The 24,225-nt window shown below is 42.5% G+C and overlaps 1 protein-coding gene across 5 annotated transcripts in view; it reads right to left on the reverse strand.

Moving 5' to 3' along the window:
- Window positions 1-9,650, reverse strand: part of LOC141092973 (uncharacterized) — a 137,320-nt gene extending 127,670 nt beyond the window's left edge. Inside the window, exons 1-2 of one of the 5 annotated variants that reach the window (XM_073579355.1) lie at window positions 9,528-9,650; window positions 3,285-3,959 (exon numbers count right to left, since the gene is read on the reverse strand). In XM_073579355.1, coding sequence (XP_073435456.1) covers window positions 3,285-3,932 — 648 coding nt within the window. In that variant the 5' untranslated portion in view covers window positions 3,933-3,959; window positions 9,528-9,650. The other 4 variants (XM_073579353.1, XM_073579354.1, XM_073579352.1 and 1 more) reach the window with 4 other exon arrangements.
- Between the last annotated feature and the right edge of the window lie 14,575 nt (window positions 9,651-24,225).

The following is a 24,225-nucleotide window of genomic DNA, read 5'->3' on the forward strand; positions in this document are numbered from 1 at the left end:
CGTGTATCTAATCCTATCCCGCGTGATACTGTCTGCTGAGCTGTGTATCTAATCCTATCCTGTGTGATACTGACTGCTGAGCCATGTATCTAATTCTATCCCGTGTGATACTGTCTGCTGAGCTGTGTATCTAATCCTCTAGTGTGATACTGTCTGCTGAGCTGTGTATCTAATCCTATCCCGTGTGATACTGACTGCTGAGCCGTGTATCTAATCCTATCCTGTGTGATACTGCTCTCCTGAAATACTCTGCTGCTGTCACTCTGCTGGTTTTGTGTGATCTACATGGTGGTATTGTGTATGATCTATATGGCGGTATTATGTGAGAGCACTATGGCAGTATTATCTGCTAAAAGGGGACCCATTCTAGGGTGGTTCTGGCTGAGCACCTGCACACGGGTCAGGGGTAATAGATGCAGTCAGGGGAGGGCTGGTGAGGCAGCTGAAGAGAGGGGCCTCATTTTTAATGTCACTGTATGGCTACATTTCCCCCCATCCTGCTTCCCAGCGTCACCCCGGACTGCGCCTGTCGCCTCGCCAGGACAGGATCTGAGGAGGGGAATGGGGTCTTTGCATCCAAAGTCTGGATCAGAACAGGCCATCAATCAGCAGAAATGTTTCCTGGATTTCTGTGGTGCTGTCACCCTGCTCCTCCCCCATATACCTCCCTCTGTGCCCCCCATAGACCAGCACACTGCTCTTCTGAAATACTCTGTGCTGCCTGCCATCCTCGGTGACCGAAGACCCCATTCCTCTCCTCAGATCCTGTCCTGGCGATGTGTGAAAGCGAGGTGACAGAGGCCTGATATATGGTGGAAGGAGCAGGGTGACAGCAGCACAGAGTATTTCAGGACAGCAGTGTGCTGGTCTATGGGGGGCACAGTGTTCAGTGCCAGGGATTGTACATAGAGCGCTGTGTTTTATACACATGGATGGACCGTCTGCTTGTCTGCTCCACAGAAATCCAGGAAACATTTCTGCTGATTGATGACCTGTTCTGATCCAGACTTTGCATGCAAAGACAGTCAGTAACTTTGCAGGCCCCATCAAAATGGCTGCTCACTGTGTTCCTAGATGTCATCCTCTCTTTTCCCTTAGCAAACACCCAGAAGGGAAGGAGAGGAGTGACACCACACCCAGAAGGGGAGGAGAGGAGTGACCACACCCATGTCAGCAGATTCCGCCCATAATTACTGCAGGGCAGTAATGTGAGCTAGTTGTACACTTGGTTTTTGTGTCATATTTCAGTAGCTGATCCCCCTAGTGTTAACAAGTGGAAATGCCAAACTTTTTAAAATTATTTTTCATATTTTGCAAAATTAAAAACAAATGATAATATTTTTTAAGAAAATGTAAACATTAACTCTTTACATTTTTTCAATTGCTGAAAAAAAAATTTTTGGATGCCACCTTCCCTTTAAGAAGAAAGAACTGATGTGGATTTATGAGCCGAATACGCTAAAACCTAAAGGACTAAACGTTGAGTTCAAAGTCCATACTATTATGTGAATGATTCCTCTCTAAGCTGTGAATTGGAGATCTATAGAGATTTAGGAAGTGTCTGTGATAATTTTGGACTACTCCTAATTTTTAATTTTTCTTAATTTATTTTAGATGCATCACTTTTTGTAACTGTGTCGAAATTGCCCTGATGAAGACATGAACGACATGGAGGACTAATAGATATATGTAAAAGAATTCCAAAATGTTTTTCTTTAAAAATCTTTACTAAAATTTTTTTTTTTAAGAAAATTTTTTTCTAATACTGTGTCATAGCGTCGGCCAATTGTTTATTTAAATAATTTGAGTCTCTATAGCTGCAAGGATAATGGGTATGTTGCCCTTTAGTTACCCAGGTGAATCATGTGACCTGAAGAAGGTTATGTGGCACACAGGAGTGACTATTTGGATAACTGGAGACAACCTGCTGAAGGTGTCGTCCGGGGTTCCAGGGCGAGCATAATGCCATTAAAATCCCTAGAATATGTATATAAGAATACTAGCAGCTGTAATAAGAGACAAAAGCACTTTATATAACTACTGGAATATAGTTTAAGCAAAAACGCTTGGCTGTATATTTATAATGACAACGGAGGCTTTGTGCAGCTACATATGAAGAGAATCAATTTGTTGCCACACACAAAATGGCACCTCAGAGGTGATAAAGCTGTTATGCGCCTGCAAGAAATTGCCACACAACGTTTTCTATTGGCCGGTGGTGAAGTATGACAACAGTAATGACGCATAGAACATGCACAGTAGAACTACAGGAACGCCAGAAACAGCATTCATGGCGTCCTCCATGTGGCGGTATGTAAACTGAGGGGGCTGTATTAGATAACGTATCACTGTATAATCAATGCAAATGATGAGCGATTATGTTGTTAATGATATAGGAATGAAATTTTGTATAAAGCACAAAGCACTTTGGCACTATTTGCACATGTGAATTCCCATATGGATTATAATGAAAGACTTTATGCACTTTAAACGTATTCTGTAACATATTGTGTAAAATGATTGGCAATATTATGAGATTGTTAATCAGGTCTATAAATAGACAGCTTTTTGTAACACCCACTGCTTGAGAGCCGAAACGTTGCCTGGTTATGTGGGTCCAATAAACTCACTACCATTTGAAAGACTAACTGTGGAGTGCTGCTATGGAGTGCTGCTTTCTTGGGAATAAATAAATCTTTATTGGGAGATGAGTCGGGTCACTGAGGGATCAAGTTACAAGCTACCCAGAAAAGTTTATGGAGAAGAGAGGGGGGGGAGGAAAAGCGGTAGCTGGATTGAGGACAGACACACACAATACGTTGCTTTTTAGAAAGTGTTTTATCTCACTGATTCACAGCTACACTGCTCAGAACTAAAGTATAATGTACTCCCTGCTATTTCTGAACATGTACTACAACTTAGGATGAGTGTCTCCTTTTATCTTTGTGTATAGGGGATTTCATAGCGACTAGTCTCCACCAACTGGAAGGGAAACTGACATTTAGCGACTGAAACTGCAGAGAGGAAACTGGTGAAAAATACAAGATATAAATTGCATAATTGCCAGAAATGCATAGATGACAGCTTATTTCAAAGTCATGTGAAATGGCGGGTGTAGAAATAAAGCATAAAAATAAAAGTAGAACTAAAAAGGACACGTACATGTACAAGTTTTTAGTTGATTACCTTGTTTTGCCTCCTTTACAATGAAGAATGCATTAGTTATGGTTTCTCATAAACAAGACTATAACGTGCATTTTTTTAGATAAGGGTTACTGACTCACCCAGTCTGGATCTGTAGGCTCCACAGTTACCCTATAATATGTTACTTTTCCATCCTCTCTCTCTTGGATGATCAGTTTGTCCTTCGGAAATCGCTTCAAGAGTTGGGATATCTCGGTGTCTCTAAGCTTAGTGGCCAACTCTGCAGTAAGATTTGTAGTCCTTATTTCCTCTGGAATAACTGATGGTCGCTCCACCTTAGTTCTAAAAGGTTTCTTATTCCCAGAGAAGTTATCGCGTACTGCTGGAAGTGTCTGTGGATGCCAAAACCTGCAGTTTTGATCCATAGAGCAGTATCCAGATGCAAAGTATCTGCAAAGCCTTCTGTTTCGATATTGCTTATTTGGCAATTCAGTTTGATTCTTTGGAGGAACAGGATTCAGTTCATCTTTGTTATGAGGAACCAGTGGTTCTGTGACTTTATTCTGTTCCACGGTATCAGTTGGTAGGACTGGCTTTTTCTCAGGACGTTTGCCATCTATACGTTGGTGTAGAAAACGACATTTCCATCCAAACTGACAGTAACGTCCCTGGGAGTAAAACCTACATAAGCGAGGCGGCTGGGCATGCTGTGTCAACTTCTGATTCTGAGCAGTGCCCTCTTGTGTGGCAGGAGGGAGTTCTGGGCTTTGTACTTCACTTTCGGCCATTATAGAAGAATGCAGAAGAAAAGTAACCTAAAGTGAATAGATTACAGTCAGCCGTGCTTGGTTTCTATAAATCATCCTTAAGGTGGTCAAAGTGTTATCAAAATACCAGAAAACTCTCTGTTACGATGGCCTTAGAAGTAATGAAATGATCCATCAAGGGTTCCATCAACATGAAGGAAATAGCGCATAATGCAGCACTATTCCTGCCATCATAAGGATTGAAAGTTGACAAAACCAGCTGTGTCAATGGAGGCCACTGTGTGCTGTTTGGGTTTTCACAGCTGATCCGGCACAAAGCCTTCCATTACAATCAGTGTGAATATTGGCTAATATTTATCCCTGTGTGCCACAGATCAGCAATAATGAAATGGTGAGCTCACAGTGTTTCATCACCTGTATGCATGTACAGTATGTGAATACATCAGTGGTATCAGATTTCGAACCACGAGAGCTAACTAATATTTTCAATTATTATCAATTACAGGCGCATAGTTCATAATTGTATTATATGCATGGGAAATCTGTTGCAAAATATGTCTCTAACCCCTTACTGCAGTAACCAATTTTCACATTCTTCAACAGGTTTTAAGTGGATTATATGTCAGAATGCTCCCAAACATAACCACATTTTAAAAACTGCACCCATCAAAAAATTCAAAACCACATTCACTGATTCCAGTGATGTGTCACTTACTAGGCTATTAGATGCAGTTTCAATAAGATCAGTGTTTTATCAGAAGTAGATTATCTCTTGGGAACTAGGTTGTCTCGGGCCATGCAGTTCTCCTGCTCTGTATAACCCCTCAACTACTGATTGTCAGCTTTCTGTCAATTTGCAGTGTACACAGAAAGCTGCCAATCAGTGGTGTCAACAGGCTTATACAGAGCTCAGCAATCTGACAACTGCTAGTTCTGCAGCAGTTAAAACAGAGAAAGTATCAATATGACAGCGAGCAGCTCAGTAAGTGACATCACTGGAATCAGGAATTCCGCACAGTTTTATAGTTCTGATCATTCAAAAAGTGGCGATACCAAATATGATTTTTTTGCTTTGTTTGTATATTTTACATAAGCTATATCACTTACTGGGCTGCAAGCTGTCATTTTAATAAAATTACTGTTTTCTCTACTGCAGATCTACCATTTCTCTAAATGCTGAGCTCTGTATAACCCAGCCCATGACTGATTGGCATATGCACAGACAGTAGGCTGTCAATCATCATACTGTATGGAGGCCTATGTGGGGCCATTATTCTGTATGGTGGACTATGTGGGGTCATTATTCTGTATGGAGGACTATGTGGGGCAGATATTCTGTATGAAGGACTATGTGGGGCCATTGCTCTGTATGGAAATCACAGTTGGGGCATCATACTGCGTTTGTGTCACCATACTTTGCTAGGAAGATTGAAGGGCGGGTTACAGTAAACTCATCATACCATGCGTGTGGAGGGTAATGTGGAGAAATTCACTATGTGGGGGGGTTCACAGTGTGTATAGGGGGCACTTTTCTTCCCATCATACTTTATGGGGACAATAAAAAGGCTTTAGTAGGAGGAAAAATACTTTGTAAGGGCTGCAAAGTTGTGAGTTATGCTCCTCTGTGACCCCACCAAATATTAACCTCTTTCCGACATCGGGCGTAATGGTACGCCGATGTCGGACTCCCTCCCTTTGATGAACAGCTGACATGTGCCTGGAATAGCCGCGGGTGGAATCGTGATCTACTCGCAGCTATTAACCCGTTAAATGCCGCTGTCAAACGCTGACAGCGGCATTTAACAAGCGCTTCCGGCAGAAATACGCACACCGGTGACCCGGTCACGTGATCGAGGGTCACCGGTGTGTTGGCAAGACAACCGGGGGTCTCCTGGAGACCTCTATGGTTGTCAGTGCTCGCTTGCTGTGAGCGCCACCCAGTGGTCGACGCTCATAGCAAGTGAGTAAATCTGCTATACTATAGAGGCGATCTGATTATTGACTCTATGTAGCAGAGCCGATGGGAAACGGCAGCTTCTAGGCTCCCATGGAGACTATTGAAGCATGCCAAAAGTAAAAAGAAAATGCAATAACGAGCGATCAAAAGATTGTGTCTGCACCAAAATTGTATCATTAAAAACACCAGCTCGGCACTCAAAATATAAGCCCTCACCCAACCCGAGATTACGAAAAACGGAGATGCTACGGGTATTGGAAAATGGCACCATTTTTTTTTTAACAAACTTTGGAATTGTTTTTCACCACTTAAATAAAAAAGAACCTAAACATGCTAGGTGTCTATGAACTCGTAATGACCTGGAGAATCATAGCGTCAGGTCAGTTCTAGCATTTAGTGAACCTATTAAACCTATTAAAAAAGCCATACAAAAAACATGTGTGGGATTGCACTTTTTTTTGCAATTTCACCACACTTGGAATTTTTTCCCTATTTTCTGTTACACGACATGGTAAAACAAATTACATAGTTTGAAAGTATAAATCGTCCTGCAAAAACTAATCACTCAGATGGCCATATTGACGGAAAAATAAAAAAAGTTATGGCTTTGGGAAGAAGGGGAGCGAAAAACGAAAACGCAAAACCGAAAAAAGCTCTGGTCATTACAAGGTTAAGCCTGACTAGTTTAGGTTTGCAGTCTAAAAATTAAGCATGTTTTAGTAAAATTGCCTCAGTATCTCAAGCCCAGTTAGCTTGAGCTATATCTGCACTTTGGAATGTTAATGGATTGCACAACATGACACTACTTTAGTGCCCGACTTCAAGTCAGGGATGTGTGACCTGGAGTTTCAATGCTTTTTAACAACTCTATAATTGCTACACAGGCACAATATTTATGGTTATGTGATCAGAGACACAAAGCTTTATACATTCAAACAAGAGTACTTTTGTAGGGCAGACTAAAGGTACTGTCACACTAAGCAATATCGCTAGCAATATCGCTATAACTTGTGACGTTATAGCGATATTGCTAGCGATATCGCGGCATGTGATACTTACCTACGACCCGCTCCCCCGCTGGTTACTGCTGATCGAGCGAGAACGTCCAGGACTGTTTTTCGTCGTCAGCTTCCGGCTGGGCTTCCTGTGGAGCCGGCCGGGAGGACGCAGGATCGCCTAGTGTGACAGGTAAGTAGTGACCCCCGTCCCCAGCGATGTCGCTGGTGAGATCTGCCTGTGTGGCAGCTCACTAACGACCACTTAGCGATGTACCAGCGATCCTGACTGCGTCATATCGCTGGTCGGGATCGCTGGTACATCGCTAAGGCCGGTTTCACATTTGTGTTAAAGGCCGCAGCGTCGGCCTGTGCACGGCCGCCGCTAAGCCCCGCCCCTGCCGCACCTCCACCGGTAGCTCCGCCTCCGGGCGCATGACGCTGCATGCGTCCCCTATCTTTATCACTGAGGACGCAGGCCGTGCGCAGTATGCATTTTGGCGGCGCCTGCGTCCTTTTGACGGTGCGCCGACCAGCGCCAAACGCAACCTGTTGCAATTTGGTTGCGCTAGGAGCACCGTCAAAAGGACGCAGGCGCCGCCAAACGCATACTGCGCACGGCCTGCGACCTCAGTGATAAAGATAGGGGACGCATGATGCATGCGCCCGGAGGCGGAGCTACCGGCGGAGGCGCGGCAGGGAGCGGGGCTTAGCGGCGGCCGTGCGCAGGCCGACGCTGCGGCCTTTAACGCAAATGTGAAACCGGCCTTAGTGTGACAGTACCTTTACATTAGCATACATACTGCAATGGCAGGACTGACCACAGATCTCCTGACCCAAGCTTACAATCTCAGACACATAGAAGGCTCACTGCAGACAACCGTATGTTCTCTCATCTGAGCGGATCGGGTTGATTATGCAAATCACACTCTGATCAGAATCTCCCGGATGAGAAAATGGAGAAAAAAAAATTCTCCATCTGCTCCATTGTTTTAGTGTGCGGAAATCAGACTGCAATGAGATGTCACCCGAGTGCAGGCCGATGTTTTCCACGCACTCATTGATTTGCATGGCCGAGTGTGATCCAAATATCAGCTCAAACTTGGACATGCATTGCTTTTTTTCCTGATCCGATATTGGAGCATAGTTGGACCAAAATACAGTCGTCTGCACGAGTCCAACAACGGCTGTAAGTTTGGGTGGAGAGATCGGGCATTGGGGTCCGTTTACGGACCATGAACCTGGCCTCATGTGGACTGAGGTAGATTGTGCACCAAAATCCACTTGACTAAATGCTTCAAATATCCTATAAATAAGCGCACAAGGGGCTTTTCTTATTTTTGTGGAAAAACATCAATTCTTGAGGAGTTTCTTAGGAAAATCACTTCAAATGTGACTTCTGAATTTAAATTCATTGAAGCAAAAAAAAACAAAAACCTCAAAATGTATTTTTAAAGCATCTTTTTTGGATTTCCACCTGAGGTAGCACAGCACGTGCGGAGGCTTTCTATGTGTATCACTACATACAGGCCCGCTGTCCTAGTGCGGTGTAATGGCCGCTGTGCGGGGGGCTCTGCCGCGTCTCACACGTTGGCACCAGGCCGTGACCTTCGACCTGGGAGTAGGCGCAGAGGTCTCCGCACACTGCACACCCTATTCTACAAGCAGCCTGTATCTGCGGTATTCCGTGTACGTCACACACACACTGACTGCGCTCCTCACAGAATCTCGTTCTTCTAGTCCCCAGCTCAGACCAGCTCCTGTCACCCACCTGAACACTGGTACAGCACGTAAACCAGTCCCCCACAGCAACCTTGTCCTTCAGAATTACCTTCCCCGCTTGTGTGCGCAGCCGCCGTTGGTTCCGTGTCAATAGCCTGCAGGGAGGGCAGGGCTGCTTGTCATGAGTGCTGTGTGGGTTTCACAATGTCGGAGTTGACAGGACCAGTACTGTACACAGTACACCAATAGGGCTGAGGTTGCACAGAACAATATTGCCACCGTGAAAAGCATGTGGCAAAAAAGCCCGCTTGTGTCAGTACCCTTGGGTGTCACAGTGCAACACTATTGACTTGTAATGTGCTGTCCATTCAGGAACCGGTCCAGCGGACACATTAGCGGTCTGTGACTGTTGATCGTGAGCCCGGATAGCCACCTCCTAACGTGACGGCACCTTTGGCTCCTTTTTTGATCAGCCGGCCTGGCACAAAGTCGTGGCATGAAGGGCATATGACGTTGCGCCAGGTCGGCTAATGAAAAGAAGAGCCGCGTATGGGAAGGGAGAAGGTGGTTCTCAGGCCTCCTGTCCAACGGTCAGTGAACTGACCCTGGACCAGACCCTGCGAATCAATGCGCACTATCTCTACAAATGACCCATTCGAAGGTGCCATACTTACTCCATCGTGGGTCAAAATTCCCTCAGCACAATGTCAGAGACTGTTAAACTAGAGAATGAGTGTCCTCCTCCAGTAGGCGTACACTCACGATAACGATGCACCACAGAGCGCATGTTCGCTCTGCCTGCACCATTATAGTCTATGACCCCGTCGGCTCATGTGTCCCGACCCTGTTCTACAAGCAATTCTTTATGAGGTACACACTGCTTCAGCATTTTGGCCTAGTTCATTTTAAATATTGACACATAACTTATCATGTGTTGTTTACCTGAGGGCTTATTTCCCCAATCTAAAGACTTTCAAAGCATATCTGCATCTGTCGTGTTTTCCCAGGCGAAGCCACTGCAGGAAAACGGCGGCCATTGTTTTCCTGAAGGGCTTTGCCGCCGCCATCTTTTACTCTATAATGTCAGGTATAGAGAAGAGGCAGCTTCCTAGCAGAACATGTCAATTCTTTTCCGGGACTGCTTCCGGGTCTCCGGTTAAAAGAGGTGACGTAAGACAGAAAATGTGCACAGCAATGTTGTTTTGACATTACGGTGCATTATGTTCATTTGGGGGGGCAGAAACCACCTGAAAAAAAGACACCATGTTTACACACTCCAAGGACCAGAAGTTTATATTTTGCCCTGATATGTGCAACCATAGAACTCAAAGAATGTGCACTCACTTAGTTTTTTTCAGGACTGTATGTACACCTTTGAACAGAATTTGTTTTTTGCTCACTTGCTTCGTAAAGACAGAATTTCGCAACTTTTGTAATAGTCTTCATAAATATTCTCTATCATTTGGTTATGTCTTCATCTAGCCAAGGACCACAAACCTATCAGAGCGCCTTCTCAGTTGTGACGGCCCGCTGCACTCCCCTCCTTTCTCTCAGTGTTTAGCCAAATTCATTTGTCGGGTTTTTCTTTTTCTCATAAGCAAAAAAACCAGGCCAGTTTTCGTTAGTATACTGGATCCAATTTTCATTCATACAGAACGAAGAAAGAAAAAAATATAACAGCTGGACATTTTTAAGCTTCTCCTAGTAGTGAGTGAAAAGCGGAAAACACGCAGATGCAAATGGGCTATTATTTATTTTACTCACTTATATAGTGTCAGGAAAGATATATATATATATATCTTTGTACAGTGTTAGCCAGTAGATAGAAAAATATTCAGAATTGAGAGCCTCAGTGGTTGATACATTTTAATGGCTAACTGAAAAGATGGTAACACATTGCAAGCTTTCCAGACTACTCAGGTCTCTTCATCAGGCATTGACTAATACAAAATCTGAAGAATCACATATTTATGTACAACACAGCACAGAAAAAATGCAATAGATAAGACAAGTGACGTGAAGCAGAACTATCATTATGGGAGAAGGAAAAACATAAATATTGGACCAGTTCATAGATAAGGAGTCTGGATGTTTTATTGTCCTCTGATTGGGGTCTCGTAATGTGTTGTGATGCCCCCACAAGGTCTTAGGAGCAAATTCCTTAATTGATGTAAAAAGACATAAATCCATGCGACACATTCATTCCAGCATTGAGAGTGTCAAAGGTCATCATGAGCTTGTACTCACAGACCCACCTGTCTCTCTGAGATGTGGTTACTTTTCAGTACCAGTAATTTCATGTCCATCATGTCCAAGATGCTGTGATCAGGCATACAAAATTGTTTTGCCACAGGTAGATCATTCTCTTTTCTCCTATTGTGTGGCGATGAGAATTCATCCTTGTTCTCAGTTTTTGCCCTGTCTCCCCCACATACAGACCCCCAGTTGGACATTTAGTACAAATAATTAAGTACACCACAAAAGGTATCAACCACTGAGGACTCTCAATTCTGAATATTTTTTTACATAGTGCCAGTAGTTCCACAGTACTTTAAACATCATCACGGTCCCCATTGGGGCTTGCAATCTAAAGTCTTTATCAGTATGTCTTTGGATTGTGGAAGAAAAATCAGAGTAGCCGTTGGAAACCCAAACAAACACGCTTGCAGATGTTGTACTTAGTGGTATTTGAACCCAAGACCCCAGAGCTGCAGAGCAACACTACTAACCACTGATGTAAATATGTTGCCCATTTTTCAATGACACATTCACTTGCATGGGCAAATTCTTTCTGCAAAAGGGACCAGAGTAGGGAATGCTTCCTTTTTATATTTTATGCGGGCCATCAGATCAGAGGGCAAATGTTCCCAACAAGTTTATCACAATTTAGACTAAAAAACTAGAATAGATTATGACACGCAACCCGACTGAAATACATTTTTGGTAGTGGAGCACACCTCTTAACCTCTAAACACCCCAAGCCAGTTTTCACCTTCATGACCAGGCCAAATTTTACAATTCTGATCAGTGTCACTTTAAGGCCAAGATCACACATGCGAGAAACTCGGACAAGTGTCGCGAGTCAATACCCGGCACTGCCGCTGCCACTCGGATTGGAGCGTGCGGCTGCATAGAAATACATGCAGTCGCACGCTTTGTTCTGGAGCGCCGGCGGCAGAGCCGGATATTGACGTGCTAGACTCATCAGAGTTTCTCGCATGTCTGATCCTGGCCTAAGGGGTAATAACACTGGAATGCTTCAATGGATCCCAGTGATACTAAGGCTAGGGTACATGCGCCCATAGGCAGAGCATACCGGAGGAGGTGCGGCCGTGAGCGGAGCTTCACGGCGGCTGTCAGCGGAGCTTCACGGCGGCTGTGCACATCCCTCCGTAGCTCCAGGAAACGCTAGTGTGAAGCTAGTCTAAGACTGTTTTTTTTTCGTGACATACAGTACAGACCAAAAGTTTGGACACACCTTCTCATTCAAAGAGTTTTCTTTATTTTCATGACTATGAAAATTGTAGATTCACTCTGAAGGCATCAAAACTATGAATTTACACATGTGGAATTATATAATTAACAAAAAAGTGTGAAACAACTGAAAATATGTCTTATATTCTAGGTTCTTCAAGGTAGCCACCTTTTGCTTTGATTACTGCTTTGCACACTCTTGGCATTCTCTTGATGAGCTTCAAGAGGTAGTCACCGGAAATGGTCTTTCAACAGTCTTGAAGGAGTTCCCAGAGATGCTTAGCACTTGTTGGCCCTTTTGCCTTCACTCTGCGGTCCAGCTCACCCCAAACCAGCTCGATTGGGTTCAGGTCTGGTGACTGTGGAGGCCAGGTCATCTGGCGTAGCACCCCATCACTCTCCTTCTTGGTCAAATAGCCCTTACACAGCCTGGAGGTGTGTTTGGGGTCATTGTCCTGTTGAAAAATAAATGATGGTCCAACTAAACGTAAACCGGATGGAATAGCATGCCACTGCAAGATGCTGTGGTAGCCATGCTGGTTCAGTATGCCTTCAATTTTGAATAAATCCACAACAGTGTCACCAGCAAAGTACCCCCACACCATCACACCTCCTCCTCCATGCTTCAAGGTGGAACCAGGCATGAAATAGCAAATGGTATACTAGCCAAAATGTATCAGTTAGCAGCAAACTAGTAAACGTAATTCTTAAGGTATAACACTAATAAACTTTATTATAACCTCTTAAAAAGGAACACCAAAATAAATATGAGCCAAGTGATATTACATCCAAAGACTCAGACCACTCATAATACCATGAACAAAATTACCAGCAGACAAATAACTAAGTGGCATAGTTATGCAAACTGGGGTTCATTATTTCAATATACATTCATTCCCCATAGAGCGTATATCAAGTATACTCCTTCACCCTCTCTACTTTCAAGTTTGCATATTTCACATGTATCAAGGAAGGATCTCACTCATATCATAGTCAGTGCTGGGTTCCTTCCTGGCTCATATTTATTTTGTTTATATATACCATAATGTATATGTAACATTCCAATACTCTGTGTGGAGAAACGAGAGGAATGCTACTGGTGGCTCTATTTGCTCAAATAAGAAAGCCTGATACCAGTGAGGATAATGAATGATGTTTTTGAGCATTTCTTTAGGTGCTGGCATATTTAACAACCTGGAAAAGAAGAGCTTATGTGGGTTCCACCTACCGCATAATCAATTGTGCGGCATTGTGTGTAGTCTTCTTGTCTTACGTGCACTTTTATTAGGAACTGGTCTTCCTTTTTAAGAGGTTATAATAAAGTTTATTAGTTTTATACCTTAAGAATTATGTTTACTAGTTTGCTGCTAACTGGGAACCAGGCATGTAGAGTCCATCCGTTCACCTTTTCTGCGTCGCACAAAGCCACGGTGGTTGGAGACAAAGATCTCAAATTTGGACTCATCAGACCAAAGCAAAGATTTCCACTGCTCTAATGTCCATTCCTTGTGTTCTTTAGGCCAAACAAGTCTGTTCTGCTTGTTACCTCTCCTTAGCAGTGGTTTCCTAGCAGCTATTTTACCATGAAGGCCTGCTGCACAAAGTCTACTCTTAACAGTTGTTGTAGAGATGTGTCTGCTGCTAGAACGCTGTGCATTGACATGGTCTCTAATCTGAGCTGCTGTTAACCTGCGATTTCTGAGGCTGGTGACTCGGATGAACTTATCCTCCGCAGCAGAGGTGACTCTTGGTCTTCCTTTCCTGGGGCGGTCCTCATGTGAGACAGTTTCTTTGTAGTGCTAGATGGTTTATGCCACTGCACTTGGGGACACTTTCAAAGTTTTCCCAATTTTTCGGGCTGACTGGCCTTCATTTCTTAAAGTAATGATGGCCACTCATTTTTCTTAGAATTTGTATTATGGCAAGAAAAAAGCAGCTATCAGTCTATTCAGTAGGACTATCAGGTGTGTATCCACCAGACTTCTGCACAACACAACTGATGGTCCCAACCCCATTTATAAAGCAAGAAATCCCATTTATTAAACCTGACAGGGCACACATGTGAAGTGAAAACAATTTCCGGTGACTACCTATTGAAGCTCATCAAGAGAATGCCAAGAGTGTGCAAAGCAGTAATCAAAGCAAAAGGTGGCTACTTTGAAGAACCTAGAATATAAGACATACAGTATTTTCAGTTGTTTCACACTTTTTGTTAATTATATAATTCCACATGTGTAAATTCATAGTTCTGACGCCTTCAGAGTGAAACTACAATTTTCATAGTCATGAAAATAAAGAAAACTCTTTGAATGAGAAGGTGTGTCCAAACGTTTGGACTGTACTGTATAATACTTCATGAAAGTGGTAAAAGTTATTCGATATGACTTGCGATTATTTGTGAAAATATCGGAACTTTGGTGAAAAATGTGAAAACTTTTAATTTTTATGCTTTTAAGCAACAGAGTTTTATTGCACAAACTAGTTAATAAATAACATTTCCAATATGTCTGCTTTACATCTGCTTCATTTTTTAAACTTTTTTTTGTTAGTAAGTTAGAAGGGTTAAAACTTGATGAGCAATTTATAATTTTTCCATCAAAATTTACAAAACCATTTTTTTAGGGACCACATCACATTTGAAGTGACTTTGGGGAAATAGACAAAAATGACATCATTCTAAAAACTGCACCCCTCAAAGTTCTTAAAACAACATTAAAGTAGTTTGTTAACTCTTCATGCATTTCACAGGAATTAGTGCAATCTGGAAGGAAAAAATTGAACGTTTTACTTTTTTTTCATAAAAGTTTTACTTTAGCCCCAAATTTTTTATTTTCACAAAGAGAACACGATAAAATGGATCCCAAAATTTGTTGTGCAATTTGTTTTGAATACATTAATACACCATATTTGAGGGTAAACTACAGTTTGGGTGCACAGCAGAGCTCGGAAGGGAAAGAGCACTGTTTGACTTTTTTAACCTAAAAATGGCTGGAATTGAGAGCGGACACAATGTTGCATGTGGAGAGCTCTGATGTGCCTAAACAGTGGAAACACCTCACAAGTAACCCCATTTTGAAAACTACACTCCTCAATAAATGTTTCTAGATGTGTGGTGAGCACCTTGAACTCCCATGAGCTTCACAGAAGTTTATAATGTAAAGCCGTGAAAATAAAAAAATAAAAAAATTTCCCACAAAAATGTTCTTTTAGCCCAATATTTTATTTTAAGAAAGGTAACAGAAGAAAATAAATCCCACAATTTGTTGTGCAATTTCTCCTGAGTATGCAGATACCTGATATGTGGGTGAAAACAACTGTTTGGGCGCATTGTAGGGTTCAGAAGGGAAAGAGGACATTTGATTTTTTGAATGCAAAAAAGGCTGAAAACTAGAGCGGACATCATGTCACATATGGAGAGCCCCTAATGTGCCTAAACACTGGAAACCCATCACATGTGGCCCGATTTTGAAAACTAGACCCCTTAAGAAATGTATCTAGATGTGTGGCGTTAAACCATCAGGTGTTTCATACAAGTTTATAACATAGAGCTGTGGAAATAAAAATCTAATTTTTCCCACAAAAATGTTCCCCAAATTATTGGAAAATAGACCTATCAAGGGTTGTTTTAGTCCCCAAATTTGTTGTGCAATTTCTCCAGAATACTCAAACGCCCCATATGTGGGAGAAAACTACTGTTTGGGTGCACGGCAGGTCTCAGAAACGAAAGAGTGACGTTTTGGAATGCAGACTTTGATGAAATGGTCTGCGGGTGTCATGTAGCGTTTGCAGCGTTTAATGTGACTAAAGAGTGGAAACCCCCTACAAGTGACCCCACTGTGGAAACTAGACCCCTAAAGGAATTTATGTAGATGTGTGGTGAGCACCTTGAACCCACAGGTACTTCACAAAATTTTACAATATTGAACTGTGAAAATGAAAAAATAAAATTTTCCCACAAAAATGTTGTTTCATCTTCACAAAGACAGCAGGACAAAATGGAACCCAAAATTTGTTGTGCAATGTCTCCTGAGTACACTGAAGCCACATATGTGGATGTAAACTACTTTTGAGGCACAGTGCAAAGCTGAGAAGGGAAGAAGCGCCATATTGGAGTTCAGATTTTGCTTGAAAGGTTTGAGGGTGCCATGTCACATTGACAAAGTCCCTGAGGTGCAAGAACAGCAGAAACCCTCCATAAGTTACCTTATTTTACAAATTACACCCCCAATGTATTCATCTGTGCAGTGAGCATGTTGACACCACATGCCTCACATAATTTTATGCAATTGGGCGGTGAAGAAGGAATTACATTTTTATCATTAAAATGTTGTTTTAGCCCCATGTTTTTAATTTTTCTAACGACTAGTAGGAAAAATTACACCTTAGTTTGTTGTGCAATGTCTCTTGAGTGAGCCAATACCCTACATGTAATCAGGAAATACTTTTCAGGCACAGTGCGAAGCTTAGAAGGGAAGGAGCACTAGATTATTGTGCAGATTTTACTGTTCTGATTTGCGGATACCATGACCCACTGTAAGAGCCCCTGAGATGCAGTAACAGCAGATCCCCCATATGTGACCCAATTTTACAAACTACACCTCTCAGTAAATTAATCTAGGAGTGCATTTATCATATTGATCATATTGACACCACAGGTGTGTCACTGAATTTTATACCATTTGGCAGTGAAGAAAAAATAATTAGATTTACCTCCCAAATTTTAATTTAGCCTTAGGTTTTACATTTTAACAAACAGATAAAAATGGCACCAAAATTTATCCCAAAACTTCTGCTGAACTTAGAAATACCCCATATGTTGCTGTACAGTGCTGCATATGGCGAGACTCAGGAGGGATCAAGGTCTATTTGTCTCCTGGAGTAAAGATTTTCCTCGAATAATTTGTGGAGTCCATATACAGAGCCCTTAAGTGCCAGAAGAGCAGAATCTCCCCAACTGACCCCATTTTGGAAATTATACCCCTTTGGGAATTTATCTACAGGTGTAATAACAATTTTGACAAACAAGCACTAGTGGACGTTGCTGAGTGAGAATTGCAAACTGTCATTGTAGTGCCAAGTATGTTGTGGTGCTCAGCCCGTGCTTCTGGAGACATGCTCTTGTAAATTAGGTGGATTCTCATCACTACAAAAATGCCAAATATGTGGACACTAAGAGTATGTGCACACGATCAGTAAATACTGCATGTTGGACGCTGCGTACTTGTGCAGCCGTCTAACCCGCAGCGTCCAGCTGTTACAGCATAGTGGATGGGATTTCAAAAAATCCCATGTCCACTATGCGTGCACCGACGCCCGCGGCACACCCGCGGAGATGGACATGAGGCGTGTCTCTCCAGACCGCAGCATGTCTTTCTTTTGCGGAGATGCTAGTCTCCGAAAGAGAAATTTCACCCATAGAATGTGTTGAACGTGGTGAATTTGCACGGTTCAGTGAACACATACGTGCAATAGGAGGAAACACTTTGGACGCAGTGAACATGTTCTGCGTTCAAAGTGCTGCCAGTTCCGGATTGTGGGTACCCGGTTTAAATGTGGTTTAGGCACACTGGGGCTTGAAGGGAGAGGGGCATTTGGGAGTGCATAATTTGCTGAATTTCTTTTGGAGGGCAAGAAGCCATTTAGCTTTTCCAGAACCTTGGAACTACCAGTAACATGGAGGCCCCCTATATTTCCGTTAATAGATGACAGACCTAAGTGGAGACTTGCTTTTTGTGTGGATTGATTTGAAGCTTTTGTTGAGAAAATTTTACATAACATTTTGGATCACATTTATCCAATGCTGAGCCATGACTTCGGGTTTCCATCTAAGGCCGGGATCACACATGTGAGGAATACGGCCGAGTCTCGCATGTTAATACCCGGCACTGCCGCTGGCACTCAGGAGCGGAGCGTGCAGCTGCATTGTAATACATGGAGCCACACGCTACGATCCTGATTGCCGGCATAAGTGCCGGGCATTAACATGCAAGACTCTGCCGTATTCCTCTCATGTGTGATACTGGCTTAACCCCTTTCTGCCATCCGACGTAATATCCCGTCCATGGGACTTGGGCCCCTATGCCCATGGACGGGATAGTACGTCGGCGCAATCAGCGGCGCCCACGTGGTGAACGCCGCTGATCGCGGCCGGGTGTCAGCTGATTATGACAGCTGACACCCGGCACAATGTGTCAGGGGCAGTCACGGACCGCCCCCGACACATTAACCCCTTGCACACCGCGATCAAACATGATCGCGGTGTACCGGGGGTTAAAGGGAAGCATCGGCAGGGAGGGGGCTCCCTCCGTGCTTCCCTGTGCCCCCCACGGCAGCGCAATGTGCAGCGCTGCTGCGGGGGGCTCCTTTCCTCCAGGCCCCCGAATCCAAGATGGCGACGGGGGGGCCTGAGGAAGCTGGCTTCCTCTGCCTGCAAAGCGCAGGCATGAGGAAGCCTTCTGCAGTGCCTGTGTCAGATCGCTGATCTGTCACAGTGATCTGTGATGTGACAGATCAGCGATCTGTCACAGGACAGTGATGTCCCACCTGGGACTATTTAATAAAGTAAAAAAAAAAGTAAAAAAAAGTGTTAAAATAATTTAAAAAAAAAATCGCCAAATAAATTAGAAAAAAAAAAAAATATTCCCCCAATAAATCCATTTTTTGGAAATAATAAAAAAAACAAACAATAAAAGTACACATATTAGGTATCGCCGCGTCCGTAATGACCCGCCCTATAAAACTGTCCCATTAGTTAACCCCTTTAGTGAACCCCTTAAAAAATAAAAATAAAAAACGAAGCAAAAAATAATGATTTATTATCATACTGCCAAACAAAAAGTGTAATAACGCGCGATCAAAAAGACGCATATAAATATCCATGGTACCGCTGAAAACGTCATCTTGTCCCGCAAAAAACGAGCCACCACACAGCATCATCAGCGAAAAAATAAAAACGTTATAGCTCGCAGAATAAAGCGATGCAAAAATAATTATTTTTTATATAAAATAGTTTTCATTGCATAAAACCGACAAAAACATAAAAAAACGACCTAAATGAGGTATCGCTGTAACCGTACTGACCTGAAGAATAAAACCGCTTTATCAATTTTACCGCATGCGGAACGGTGTAAACGCACCCCCCCAAAAGAAATTCATGAAACGCTGGTTTTTGTTCATTATGCGTCCCAAAAATAGGAATAAAAAGCGATCAAAAAATGGCACGTGCCCGAAAATGGTACCAATAAAAACGTCAACTCGTCCCGCAAAAAATAAGACCTCACATGACTCGGTGGGTCAAAACACGGAAAAATTATAGCTCTCAATATGTGGTGATGCAAAAACTATTTTTACAATAAAAAGCGTCTTTTAGCGTGCGACAGCTGCCAAATATAAAAACCGCCATAAATAGTAAATCAAACCCCCCGATATCACCCGCTTAGTTAGGGAAAAATAATAAAATTAAAAAAAAGTATTTATCTCCATTTTCCCATTAGGGTTAGGGTTAGGGTTAGGGCTAGGGCTAGGGTTAGGGCTAGGGTTAGGGTTAGGGCTAGGGTTAGGGTTAGGGCTAGGGTTAGGGCTAGGGTTAGGGCTCGGGTTAGGGTTAGGGGTGTGTTGGGGTTAGGGTTGGAGTTATAATTGGGGGGTTTCCACTGTTTGGGCACATCAGGGGCTCTCCAAATGCAACATGGCATCTGATCTCAATTCCAGCCAATTCTGAGTTGAAAAAGTCAAATGGTGCTCCTTCCCTTCCAAGCTCTGCCATGCGCCCAAACAGTGTTTTACCCCCACATGTAGGGTATCAGCCTACTCAGGACAAATTGCAAAACAATTTTTGTGGTCCAATTTCTCCTGTTACCCTTAGGAAAATAAAAAATTGGGGGCAAAAATATCATTTTTGTGGAAAAAAATGATTTTTTTATTTTCACGTCCGAGTGTTATAAACTTCTGTGAAGCACTTGGGGGTTCAAAGTGCTCACCACACATCTAGATAAGTTCCGTGGGGGGTCTAGTGTCCAAAATGGGGTCACTTGTGGGGAGTTTCAATAGTTTACGTACATCAGGGGCTCTCCAAACGCACATGACACCCGCAGACCATTCCATCAAAGTCTGCATTCCAAAACGTCACTGCTTCCCTTCCGAGCCCCGACGTGTGTCCATACAGTAGTTTTCTCCCACATATGGGGTGTCAGCGTACTCAGGCCAAATTGGACAACAACTTTTGGGGGTCCAATTTCTCCTGTTACCCTTGGGAAAATGAAAAAATTGGGGACTAATTGATCATGTTTCTGGAAAAAATACGATTTTTTTATTTTCATGCCCTGGCATTATAAACTTCTGTGAAGCCCTTGGGGGTTCAAAGTGCTCACCTCACATCTAGATAAGTTCCTTAGTGGGTCTAGTTTTCAAAATGGGGTCATTTGTGGGGGGTTTCCACTGTTTAGGTACATTAGGGGCTCTCCAAAGGCAACATGACACCCGCAGACCATTCCATCAAAGTCTGCATTCCAAAACGTCACTACTTCCCTTCCGAGCCCCGACGTGTGCCCATACAGTAGTTTTCTCCCACATATGGGGTATCAGCATACTCAGGACAAATTGGACAACAACTTTTGGGGTCCAATTTCTCCTGGTACCCTTGGGAAAATAAAAAAATGGTGACTAAAAGATCATGTTTGTGGAAAAAATACGAATTTTTTATTTTCACGCCTGGGCGTTATAAACTTCTGTGAAGCACTGGGGGGTTCAAAGTGCTCACCACACATCTAGATAAGTTCCTTGGGGGGTCTAGTTTACAAAATGGTGTCATTTGTGGGGGGTTTCCACTGTTTAGGTATATTAGGGGCTCTCCAAAGGCAACATGACACCCGCAGACCATTCCATCAAAGTCTGCATTCCAAAACGTCATTACTTCCCTTCCGAGCCCCGACGTGTGCCCATACAGTAGTTTTCTCCCACATATGGGGTATCAGCATACTCAGGACAAATTGAACAACAACTTTTGGGGTCCAATTTCTCCTGGTACCCTTGGGAAAATAAAAAAATGGTGACTAAAAGATCATGTTTGTGGAAAAAATACGAATTTTTTTTTTCACGCCCGGGCATTATAAACTTCTGTGAAGCACTGGGGGGGTCAAAGTGCTCACCTCACATCTAGATAAGTTCCTTAGGGGGTCTAGTTTCCAAAATGGTGTCATTTGTGGGGGGTTTCCACTGTTTTGGTACACAGGAGTTTTCCAAACGCGACATGGTGTCCGATCTCAATTCCAGCCAAAAACGTCAAATGGCGCTGCTTCCCTTCCGAGCTCTGCCATGCGCCCAAATAGTGGTTTACCCCCACATGTGGGGTATCAGCGTACTCAGGACAAATTGCACAATAACTTTTACTGTCCTGTTACCCTTGGAAAAATAAGAATTGAGGGTGAAAAGATCATTTTTTTGGAAAAAATATGATTTTTTAATTGTATGGCTTTATGTTATAAACTTCTGTGAAGCCCATGGGGGTTCAAAGTTCTCACCACACATCTAGATAAGTTCCTTAGGGGGTCTAGTTTCCAAAATGGTGCCATTTGTGGGAGGTTTCCACTGTTTTGGTACATCAGGGGTTTTCCAAACGCGACATGGTGTCCGATCTCAATTCCAGCCAAAAACGTCAAATGGCGCTGCTTCCCTTCCGAGCTCTGGCATGCGCCCAAATAGTGGTTTACCCCCACATGTGGGGTATCAGCGTACTCAGGACAAATTGCACAATAACTTTTAGGGTCCTGTTACCCTTGGAAAAATAAGAATTGAGGGTGAAAAGATCATTTTTGTGGAAAAAATATGATTTTTTAATTGTATGGCTTTATGTTATAAACTTCTGTGAAGCCCATGGGGGTTCAAAGTTCTCACCACACATCTAGATAAGTTCCTTAGGGGTTCTAGTTTCCAAAATGGTGTCACTTGTGGGGGGTTTCCACTGTTTTGGTACATCAGGGGTTTTCCAAACGCGACATGGTGTCCGATCTCAATTCCAGCCAAAAACGTCAAATGGCGCTGCTTCCCTTCCGAGCTCTGCCATGCGCCCAAATAGTGGTTTACCCCCACATGTGGGGTATCAGCGTACTCAGGACAAATTGCACAATAACTTTTAGGGTCCTGTTACCTTTGGGAAAATAAAAATTGGGGTGAAAAGATCATTTTTGTGGAAAAAATATGATTTTTTAATTGTACTGCTGTACGTTATAAACTTCTGTAAAGCCCTTGTGGGTTCAAAGTTCTCACCACATATCTAGATAAGTTCCTTGGGGGGTCTAGTTTCCAAAATGGGGTCACTTGTAGGGGGTTTCCACTGTTTAGGTACATCAGGGACTCTCCAAACGTGACATGGCGTCCAATCTGAATTCCAGCCAATTTTCCATTGAAAAAGTCAAACGGCGCTCCTTCCATTCTGAGCTCTGCCATGCACCGAAACAGTGGTTCCCCCCCACATATCAGGTATCTGCGTACTCAGGACAAATTGCACAATAACTTTTGCAGTCCAATTTCTCCTGTTACCCTTGGTAAAATAAAAAAAATTGAACCTGAAGTATTTTTTTTATGAAAAAAAGTTAGATGTTCATTTTTTTTTTAAATATTCAAAAAAATTCCTGTGACGCACCTAAAGGGTTAATAAACTTCTTGAATGTGGTTTTGAGCACTTTAAGGGGTGCAGTTTTTAGAATGGTGTCACTTTTGGGTATTTTCTATCATATAGACCCCTCAAAGTGGCTTCAAATGTGATGTGGTCCTAAAAATAAAATGGTGTTGTAAAAATGAGAAATCGCTGGTCAACTTTTAACCCTTATAACTTCCTAACAAAAAAAAATTTTGGTTCCAAAATTGTGCTGATGTAAAGTAAACATGTGGGAAATGTTAGTTATCAAGTTTTTTGTGTGCCGTATCTCTGTGATTTAAGGGCAGAAAAATTCAAAGTTGGAAAATTGCGAAATTTTCAAAATTTTCGCCAAATTTCCGTTTTTCTCACAAATGAACGCAAGTTATTTGAATGAAATTTTACCACTAACATGAAGTACAATATGTCACGAGAAAACAATGTCAGAATCACCGGGATCCATGGAAGCGTTCCAGAGTTATGACCTCATAAAGGTACAGTGGTCAGAATTGTAAAAATTGGCCCGGTCATGAACGTGCAAACCACCCTTGGGGGTGAAGGGGTTAAATCAACAAGTGACATGATTCAGATGAAACCCCCGAGGGAACCATTCACATAATGAGGCAGAAGAGTTCCTCTGGACTCCATCTGGCCTCTGTTCAGCGCTGTCCTCTTCAGGAGTTCACAAAACTGTTGTTGACTGCGCTTTTGTACATGCCTAAAAAGATGGACACCGCCTGATCATAGGCCAGACAGTGTCCACAGTTTTTCTTTATAGGGAATCTTCCGACCATGGTTCCATCTGAATCGCGTATTTCAGAGATTTACATGGAAACCCCGGTGTAAGCGCTCAGCATAGAACAGTAAATATGAGCCGAGCCTTACTGCTAAGTTGGGAGGATTTTATTTATTTGGTTTTATTTATTTTTTACGCTGTTCCTCGTGCAGTATAAATAATTAGACGACTTTATTCTTTGGGTTGGTGTAATTAAAGAGATAACAGATTTATATTGTTCTATTCTGTCTGGCTGCTATCACACAACTAAAAAAATGCTTTTTATTGGAAAAACAAGTTTTTGCATTACCATATTTTGAGAGGTATAATTTTCCTATATTTCTGCTGAAAGAGTCATGTTAGGGCTTGATTTTTTTGCGGGACAAGTTGATGTTTTTAGTGGTACCATTTTCGGATACATGGGGTGACAGAATGAACAAAAAACAGCAATTCAGGAACTTTTTTTTGTTAATGCTGTTCTGCATATGGTAAAATTGATAAGGCAGTTTTATTCTTCGGGTCAGTATGATTACAGCGATACCACATTTATATCATTTTATTTTTCCATTCATAGAGCTGTATGGCGACTTATTTATGCGGGATACAATGAAGTTTTCAGCAATACCATTTTTATTTATATGCATCTTTTTTATCGCATTTTTTTCCACTTTTTGTTCAGCAGTATGATGAAAAAGCAGTTTTTTTGCTCTGTTTATTTATTTATTTTTTTTACGGTATTCATTAAAGGGGTTAACTAG

Source organism: Dendrobates tinctorius, unplaced genomic scaffold (genome assembly GCF_039654945.1).
Source record: "Dendrobates tinctorius isolate UK_male_01 unplaced genomic scaffold, ASM3965494v1 ptg000062l, whole genome shotgun sequence".
Taxonomy (NCBI): domain Eukaryota; kingdom Metazoa; phylum Chordata; class Amphibia; order Anura; family Dendrobatidae; genus Dendrobates; species Dendrobates tinctorius.